The sequence below is a fragment of the Sinocyclocheilus grahami genome, unplaced genomic scaffold, assembly GCF_001515645.1.
Source record: "Sinocyclocheilus grahami isolate Dianchi unplaced genomic scaffold, SAMN03320097.WGS_v1.1 scaffold260.1, whole genome shotgun sequence".
Classification (NCBI taxonomy): domain Eukaryota; kingdom Metazoa; phylum Chordata; class Actinopteri; order Cypriniformes; family Cyprinidae; genus Sinocyclocheilus; species Sinocyclocheilus grahami.
The window spans coordinates 1,143,924-1,153,923 of record NW_015505439.1 but is presented as its reverse complement, the minus strand read 5'-3'; the positions used below and the strand labels follow the sequence as shown (position 1 = coordinate 1,153,923).

General features: G+C 36.2%; 1 protein-coding gene across 1 annotated transcript; it reads right to left on the bottom strand.

The window, feature by feature from the left end:
• Nucleotides 1-2,117: 2,117 nt before the first annotated feature.
• On the bottom strand, nt 2,118-6,675 carry LOC107599093 (phosducin-like). Its single transcript, XM_016290588.1, has 4 exons — nt 6,521-6,675; nt 4,442-4,509; nt 3,284-3,432; nt 2,118-2,909 (listed from the first exon to the last, which is right to left on the bottom strand). Exons 2-4 carry the CDS (start codon nt 4,488-4,490, stop codon nt 2,394-2,396), a joined length of 714 nt encoding a protein of 237 aa, XP_016146074.1. The 5' UTR covers nt 4,491-4,509; nt 6,521-6,675; the 3' UTR covers nt 2,118-2,393.
• Nucleotides 6,676-10,000: the final 3,325 nt, after the last annotated feature.

The following is a 10,000-nucleotide window of genomic DNA, read 5'->3' as shown; positions in this document are numbered from 1 at the left end:
ATATATATATATATATATATATATATATATACAGAGCTGTGTTTTTCTGTCAATATGGGGTGCTGTGTGTACATTAATGAGGAAAAAAAAATTAACTTAAATGATTTTAGCAAATGGCTGCAATATAACAAAGAGTGAAAAATTTAAGGGGGTCTGAATACTTTCCGTACCCACTGTATATGCTTTACTGTCTTATAATACAGTATCCATAAAGTTTTTAGTCTTTTTAATCTGTCTAAGCCAAGAACCCGTAACAACATGTCTTAGGAATTAAGTCCAGACGAGGACTTGGCTGTTTGGGCTACTCCTTCACGCATGCGGGAGGCAAATGTGGTGTCAGCTGCAGATGTTGTCAGAACATGTTCGCGTGAAGTGCAGATGACCTCGTCGCACGATATAGCAAGAGCTCGGTGTGAGACACAAAACGTTACCACAAAATCACCAAACCCTGCAGGCCCTCAGTGGGTGTGTCTACATGGCTTGGCCCTCAAGAGAAAATATGTTAGTCTCAAATTGGTTTGCATGTCTTTTTCAAATATGAACTAGACGGGGGGAAAATATTGCTTCACAACCCCACAAGCTGATGCAATTTTGTTGCAATTGCTGTTGAATTTGTTCTGAACTATGGTGAGATTAAAAACTTAGTTTTAGGTAAGGTAACAATCAGGGCCAAATTATAGGATTCAAGCATACAGTAATATAGCCTGTTTTGTCAGTACTGCATGTTCAAATTAAGTAGGTCATTTAAAATATTTATTCTACAATAGTTTTTCAAAAACACTAATTGTTGGATTAGAGTGAAAATATCCTGCATGATGACAAAGGCTCCAGTCGGGGGCAGCCTGTATTTTGACACTAATCAAAATAAGATCTTGGATTTAAATCCAGTAATAAGATTCCAGACTAAGCTTATCAAAAAAAGATCACACACACCTCTCATAAAAACATGACAATATGGGCGTTTAGCTTACTGATGACATGATAAGTCATATTGAACTATGTTTGTTTGTTGACTCCAGATATTTATCCAGCTATTTCAGGACAACAGCAGATAACCCACTCTAAAAAGAGAAGATCACTGAAAAGCCCTGGCTTCTTTAGTAGCCATCAACAGTAGAATGTCTTTTGCTGGCTCACTTCTTCTTAACCCATGGTTCATCAGGAGTTCAGCTAAATCCTGATCATTGCCCTTACTGTGCAACTCAACTCAAAGGAAGATTTCCATAAATGCATAATTAGAACATGTGAAGTTATGGGCAAACAATTGGAAAAAGCATAAATGTGCAGTAAGTATCTATTCTTTTAATATACAATGGAACTTTTGAACCTGCAGGTCATGGTAAAGTCAGTTGCAGAGATTGTGTTTCAGCAAGTGCCGTCTCGCTTCTCAAACCACATTAAAGGAAGGTGTAAATTCTCTGGAATTTCACGTTATTGCTCTCTTGATTGATTCTGTTCTTCAAATGCTTTCTTCAGGGGTGACATGTAATTTGTGTGCAAGTGGAGCATGTAAACATGTAGCATTTTAAACTAAATCTACAGTGCAGTCAGAGGAAATGTTGAACGTTTCCATTTGTTTTTATTTATGTATGTCTAAAAATAAAGTTTACATCAAAATCTCCTGGTTTATGCAAAATCCAGCCAAACCAATTTACAGTAAGACAACTTGTCCCATCATAAAACCATCCCCACCAGAGAATCAAATTTTACTTGGGATACTGCTTATCTTGAAACGTAAAATCGAAAATCATGGTCAAGCATTGGTTAAAGAAATATTTTTCGATTTGCTGATAATTTACTCACCCTTGGGCTATCCAAGATGTGGATGAGTTTGTTTCATCGGAACAGATTTGGAGAATTTCTCCAAATCTGTTCCGATGAAACAAGCTCATCCACATCTAGGATGGCCTGAGAGTGAGTACATTTTCAGCAATTTTTAATTTATGGGTAAGATATTCCTTAAAAAAGCAATTCACAGTTTGAAAGCCAATAGAAAATACAATGCTCCATGCTCTGCTTCGAAAGAAAGAGCTCTAAAACCGATCATGGACCATTCTTATTTGCATCATCTTTTGCTACATGCAATCACATGTACATCAATATGTGCATAAGTCTAATTCATATTAATGCAATTGTCTATTTGTTTATATGAGAAAACAGGATAGTTTAATATCTTATTATCTTTCTTGACTTGATTCCATTCCTTGTTGTACTGTACAAAACATTCAGTAGTTTTCTCTACAATGCTCAAAGAGGTCTTTACCCTGAGATGCATGTGCACACGAATGCATCTCATCATGCTAGCTGGAAGAATAATGAAACTTATTCTTGTCATATTCAGAAAAACATTCCTCCCATTAATTTCATCCATTCTTACTCTCTGCCATCTTTCATTACTCCACATCTGCTTCATCCTCATCAGCTCCAGGGCCACATTCCTTCTCTGGCAGCAGTCCATATTCATTGAGGAAGGCCTCTACATCGGTAGCAAAGAACTCCTCGCTCAAATGCTGCGTAACAGCCAGGAAGTTCCCCAGAAGCTCTCCAGCCTTGTACACTAACAAGGCGGGCAGCACGTCATCTGGGAAACGCTCGCAAGCACCAGTGGCGGCCGCGCTAATGCGGCAGAATTTAACACTGGGATATTCTGTGGTCAAGCAATCCATGCAACTGTTAAGTGCCTCACACCCCTGCACTCCATCTTTGTAGATGTGCACCACCACCACTGTGAGCTGGTGCTCCTTCTCAATGACCTCCAGAAAGTCCTCGCCACTGTCGAGGTCGTACACGCCCTCAAATTTGGGCCCGAAGCTCAGGCGCTCGTGCATCTCCTGCATGCAATGCTTGCGGTACTTACGCAGACTTTTCTCATCATCTTCCTTTATCAGCTCATACTCCTGAGCGCTCATCTGGGAAGTGAAAAAGGAGGGAAATTAAAAGCTTTTAAGGCTAATGCAGAGTTTTGGGAATGACAACTGCAATATATAGCTTCCAAAATTAAACAACTGGCTTTTATATGGTCATTGAACTGAATCCAAAGTACAATGAAAAATTATTAAAATAATATCTGTAAATACTTACTTTGTATCAAGTCACTTTTTCTACCTATTACAGTAATGTTAGATGTATAAACTTAGCATAGTTATTTTTGACCAAAGTAATATTATAGATGGAGACTTACCATCCATTCTTAGAATGCATATTTTACATCCTAATTTACAAAAGCATTGATTTTCTTCAAAGAGCAAGTTTTTATTTTGAAATGATGGTCAAAAGAGGCAACCTTGCGATTGAATCCACCCACACAGGAGTCTCTGGGTTTGTGGGGGGACGACATCTGTCTTAGCAGCTCTCTCTTGCTGGGAGGCAGAGCCTCCTGGTCCATGCTCTCCAGTTTAAATTTACGCCAGTCATTGATGACACCCTTTGGTCCTAGAGATGGTTGGAAATTTAAATACCATAAGTGAATGAATAGATGAGTGGATTACATCCATACATATCCTGCAAAAAATGATTGCTGCGATTGTGTGAAGATTAGTTATCACAACTTAAAATTCAACATTAGAATATAATAATGTGTTGTTTCAACTTTGTGCTTTACTTAAAATTATAAGTTTAGTTAACTTTAGTTTAGTTAAGATGGATTTTTAAATTCAACAAATTTAAGTTGTTATAACTAATTGCAGCAAGCCAACCATAAATCACAGACAAGCTCTAGCCTACCGTAGTCAGTTCCCTTTCAATGGTGGATGATATCAGTTCAGTTCAGGTCAGAAATACTGTATTTTAATAAATAGGAATTTATTTGATCTATAATTTGACTAATATGGGGGAAAATGAGGGAATGTCCGCACACTGATGTTGTTTCTTCAAATTTTGTTCAATAATTACAATTATAATCAGGCCTCAAAGTCTCCTGAATGCGTGTACTCTTCTTTAATTTCTCCACAAGAACACCATGTTGTTCATAATGGGATGCTGGCAACCATAATGCAAGGATTCCCACTAAAATAGTTTCTGTGGTCATATAACCAAAGTGTAAGAAAGTTGCGCACATTCCACAATCCCACGCAGGGCTTGTCAAACTATAGCAAAAGTACAAATGTATTGTCCGCATACTGATGTAACTGCTCCATAAAAATGCCGCAAAAAATATTTTTATGGAGAAGTTACATCAGTGTGCGGACAATACGTTTGTATTTTTGGCAAATGGTCATATGATATGCAGGTAAACAAATAAAATATTTCTTGCTTTTTAGTAAGTGTTTTATTTTGATTGGATTTATTTTAATTTTATGATTTACTTAATTGCTTTTCATCAATTCGCAAACTCCAGTTTGGGAAAACCTTTCTATCCTCATTTTGCATGCTCTTAATACATTAGATCACTTTTCCTACCCATTCATTTTACAGTCTCACAAACAATAAGAACCATACCAACCTGTGTGAGTGACAGCCACTGGTTCCTCATCTACGATTCTGTCAGACATTTTTATTTGTTGATTATCTGTGGAAAAAGGTCAAATCTTCATGTCACGTATATATGTCAAAATAAATATAATTCTCTTAATGATTTCAACAAAAGTTGAAAAGCTGTATGTCTCTGAACAATCTAGCTCTAAACAAAGAAAACATATTTTTTCATTACTTTTGCAGGAAGTCAAGATACATTTAAGCTTCAATTTGAGCAAGGTATAGCATCAAACCTTAATTGAAATGTTGGCACGTGCACAGTGTCTTTGTGTCGCTGAACCCGATCACTCTTTCTTGGAAGATATTAGGTTTATCAAGAGTAAGAAGATCAGATTACCCCTTGATCCAATTTGTTTGCACAAGTGGGCGTCATCAATATGATGTCATGGAATGACAAATGAACTGTCCTCAATCAATTAATAATATGCATCAATTCCTATTTCAACCCAGACACTTTAAATAGGCTTAAGTCAGTTTAATTGTTATTCTTTTTAATGCACATTTCTTTGATTCTGTTCGATTCTATAAGCAATACCGCTGCCAATGCCAACATTAAAATGAACAATGCAGGACATATTTGGTTGTGTTCAGGTTTGTCATTAAGCTGATCTTTTTCATATGAGGTTGAGACTGAGATCAGATAAAGCTCATGCACAAATGCATGGACATCACTGCAGCAGATTAGCAGCTTGATACTAGAGCTCAGAGTCTTCATACCCCCCTCACACCCCCTCCAGCACCTGTACCTTTCACTACTCTCAGTAATTCACTGATCGCTAATTGAGATTACAGCTATGATGCAATGCCACAGTTCAGACGGCAACCGTTACAATCCAGTGACAGCTTTGGAGGTTGCCTCAGTTTTCTTGATCTCTTTTAAACTTGGATGATTGGTTTGGGCACACAGATTACTCTAGTCTTCCATTTCAGTTTGAGATTTGTATATTTCCAAAAACAACAACAACAAAACAACAACAACACTATTTTCATATTTAAGCACTTACACGATGGCTTTGCTTTACTGTTTTTAGCCCCTTTGATTCTTTATGCCTTTATCGGAGTCTTCTTGAATGTTTTTCATTCAGTCTGATCTGAATCTTATCTTGTTGAATCATGCAGAATGATAATCAATAGTTTTCTGAGATAAATATACCATAGACAACACTACCGCTATCTACAGTAACAAGGTGTGCTTTAGATTCATAGACAAACAGGAATTATGCTGTCACTTTAGCATGCAAATCAAATCAAAGTAGACTTTGTTTCACGCAACCCATTTGGCTGTAACATCACAACTCATCAAAAGTATGTTCAGCCTATGATTACATAGGCTTTAGTTAAATAACACCAACTCACTTAAAGCTGCAACACAGCTATTTTCATATTTAAGCACTTACACGATTATGGCTTTGCTTTACTGTTTTTAGCCCCTTTGATTCTTTATGCCTTTATCGGAGTCTTCTTGAATGTTTTTCATTCAGTCTGATCTGAATCTTATCTTGTTGAATCATGCAGAATGATAATCAATAGTTTTCTGAGATAAATATACCATAGACAACACTACCGCTATCTACAGTAACAAGGTGTGCTTTAGATTCATAGACAAACAGGAATTATGCTGTCACTTTAGCATGCAAATCAAATCAAAGTAGACTTTGTTTCACGCAACTCATTTGGCTGTAACATCACAACTCATCAAAAGTATGTTCAGCCTATGATTACATAGGCTTTAGTTAAATAACACCAACTCACTTAAAGCTGCAACACAGAACAAACAGGAAAAGATGCATCTAATCTGAATAGGCTTTAGTTAAATAACACCAACTCACTTAAAGCTGCAACACAGAACAAACAGGAAAAGATGCATCTAATCTGAATAGGCTTTAGTTAAATAACACTGTGACTCACTTAAAGCTGTAAAACAGAACAAACAGGAAAATAAGCCTCTAAGCATGACGCCGAACAGACATTAAATATTCTGTAACTGCATGAGTAAATCAGTTTGGTCCCAAATAAACCTACTAAATCAAACAGTTGCCTGCTCACCTTTTTTTTACAGTCCGAATATGTCCCTTCAGTGAGCTGTTAATGTGGTCACTGTCACCATTAGCTTGTCCTTCATGCTTTTTTGAGTGTGCATGGGGAGGGTACAAAGAAGCTTTCTTAAGTCAAGATACGTTGGACAACTCTGTGCTCCTATGCAGAAATAGCACAGGGCACTTAAGAGGATTTAAGAGCAGTAATTAGACACTGTTTAGAACACAACCAAAGAAAAAAGTACCATTGCTCTGAGAGGACAGAGGAGAGTGGTATACAAGATATTGAGAACAATGTGGGGAAGACGGGGCATACAAGCTGAAAAATGTATGCTAACAACGAAGAAAAAAGTTTTGGTTTCAGATCTGCTGCTTGCAGAGTCATTTGTGTGCAGTTTAACAGGCTAACAGTAAACGTAATTTTTAGACAAAAATATTTAGGGTATGGCTAATGGATTAAGTGTTTTGGACACTGTGCATGAGTTTAATGTTCAGACTGTGAGCCAGAGTGTAACTCAGCAGTTGGTCAAATGAATATCATTGGCATCTGATGGATGCCATTACAGGAATAAATTAAATTTTTAAAATACATTAAAATAGAAGTATAATAATAAAGTTATTTTAAGCAAAAGAGACTTCTTTCAAAAATATTTTTAAATCTTACCGACCCCTAAACTTTTGAATGGTGGTGTATATACATTTACATATGTACACGTTTCAGTTTTTATTGAAATAGTTACTAAATATTGGAGGGGTGGATAGATAAATTAAGAGAATCTAGGTAAAGGAAAGAGAGACAGAGAAAGAGGAAGAACGAGAGCGATGAGATAAAGCAGCGCTGACAGTTCTGGCTCAGCGAATGTAAACGTACAGATGGTACATAAATAGGATTAACCTCATTAGCGTGAAAACACTCATCTTTTCAGCCTAACTATTCTTCGCTTTCCTTCCTGTGTATATCCAATTGACATCATAAACACAAACAAAAATGATTTACTTAAATTAACCCAGTCAATAATATGACACTTCATTATAGTGTCCGCAGATTTTTCCCCCCTCTTTTCATAATAATAAAAAAAGAAAAACATTTAGTCAATAAACATAAAATGTTTTCAAATTGTTTTAATATTTTAAGAATTTAGTAAAATATTCCGTTTTAATTAAATATGGAAATTGTGCTGAAGCATTACTTTGAAGAATGACAAATCATGAATTTACATATTTCCAAAGACTTTAAACAGTTCTGTCTGATACAGCTCAGTGATTTTGGCCACAAAAACCTTCAAATGGGTGAAGAAGAGAACCATAGGTTAGAGAGGGGAAAAACACTTTTGTGCATTGTTAGATGCTAGTAAATGATGCATGACATGGCATATGTAGAAATGTATGTAAGCCAAGATTTAAAAAAAGAGCTTTAAAAGTATTATGTATAGGCTAACATTTTGTCACACCAGGGGCATAGCCATAATTTCAGAAGTGACAGAAATGTCAAATACAATAATTTTATGTATGTATTATTATTATTAAGGTTTTTTTTTTTTTTTACAAGGAATTATTTTCTTATCTCTTACTTTGAATTTGCTATAAGAAATCAAATACATGGCTGGATAATAATCAATAATTTTTTCCTAATGGCAATTTTATGATTGTTTTATACAAACAATTATTTCAATTTTCTGTACAGAATAAGGTAAAATATATATATATATATATATATATATATATATACTTTATAGTTTCTGTACTGTACTGTAATAAATTATATGTCAGTTAGCACTGCATCATTCATAAATTGTATTTATTTATTTTGTTTATTGTCTTAACGTTTCAGTTCATTTAGCTTTTTATTCAGCTTAGCTAGCCTGGCACCTCTATGAGCGCGAGATCACTTCTCTTTCAGTGCGAAAACTTCTTTATCTCATTTTCATAAAATAAAATGCTATAGTATTTAACTTTTCCTCTCTGTCGGCGAATGATGATTCTGAAAGAAACCGCGAGCGATATCTGTTTGCTATAGCAACGAACTCTACTTTCATGCATCTGATTTATCAGATAAACCTCGCGCTCTTATTTCAAGGTTGTTGTTAATGCTGTGGTTATTTGAACAGTTTCCTTCATACATTCGGTTCAACGACCTTGTTAAAACACATTTCTCATTCAATGGAACTGCGTATGCTTTAGACACTTACATTTTTGCTCCGTAAATGCAATAAATGCGCAACCTTCGACTACTCAGGTAATGTCCTCGGTATGACCGAGAGCCATTGAAAAACTACAGAAAACTACTTCACTCTAGCATTACTGGCCACGACTCACGAGTACTAAGGAGAGATCACGCATCAGCTGGGAGACGAACTAAGCGCGAGCGCAATCCTGTGACAGTCACAGGCGGTTAGTGGAGCGCGTGAAGGAGAGATGCCTGTTCAAGGTCTCCATTAATTCCTGCTTGTAGTAATTTAATGTGTATATATTTTGAAAGCATTGAATCGCTATAGAAATCGCGATTCATTCGATTCTTTAAATCGATTACTGTCCGAAATCGACGATTCACGATTCACAAATCCACGTTTCAAGATCGATAAATCGAGAAAACGAGTGAAATCGCTAAACCCCTAATTGTAACCAAATGCTGACTTTCTAGGAAGTTAGAAGTGGAAGTTGTGGTTAGTTTTTTTATGATAGTGGCATGACTGATGACTCTATACATTGCATGACTCAAGCTTTGTTTTTATAACTTTCCTTCAATTTTATTGGAACCATATGGTTTATGGAGAAATCCTTACTTGAACTACAGTTAGAGTTTCCTTTGTTTTCCTTTCCTTTAGTTTTCTTATTAATGTAATTGCACAGAATGTCATGGCATGTTCCATGGAAGTATATGACTTCAACTGTACGGCTCGAGTCAACATAGCAACTAGGATTCTATTTTAATCAAAAAATGTGTGATTCAATGCATATGTATAGCCTACTTGCCTTTCTGTATTTGCCTTTTGTCAACGACATTACTGCTGATCAAAGAGTGGTTTGACAAACCTGTCAGGAGGTGAACTGTAAGTTATTAGTCGTGAGGTAAAAGTGGATTTTTTTTTTCTGTTCATGGATATACACCCATTTCGGGATCACCAGCAGGTGAGTGTGCGCCTGCCACCCCCTCTCAGTAGTTCAAACGGATTGTCATTGTAACAGGGTGTGGTGCAAATGTAGGTAACCCCCATTAGGATTCCTATCAGGGATTGCCATGGCACCATCATAACAACAGAGAGTTGTGACCACAGGTTTCAGGTGATACCTGCATTATTTTGCAAAGCTATTCTAGGCTTCTGCTTTTTAATTGCTTTTAGAAACAACAACAACAACACTTTACCATTTACCTTTTTTTTCTACACAGCATAGGCATTGTATGAAGGTTAGCACACTTTTGAGGGATATATAATACTGTACCCCATTTTTTATATAATACTGTACCCCATCCATTTATTTTTTATTTTTGA

Coding starts and splice junctions, on each gene's coding strand:
- LOC107599093 (XM_016290588.1), bottom strand. CDS start 4,490: ATGTCTGACAGAATCGTAGATGAGGAACCAGTGGCTGTCACTCACACA. Junction 3,433..4,441: donor AGTGGCTGTCACTCACACAG/GTTGGTATGGTT, acceptor AACCATCTCTAG/GACCAAAGGGTGTCATCAAT. Junction 2,910..3,283: donor TGGGTGGATTCAATCGCAAG/GTTGCCTCTTTT, acceptor TTCACTTCCCAG/ATGAGCGCTCAGGAGTATGA.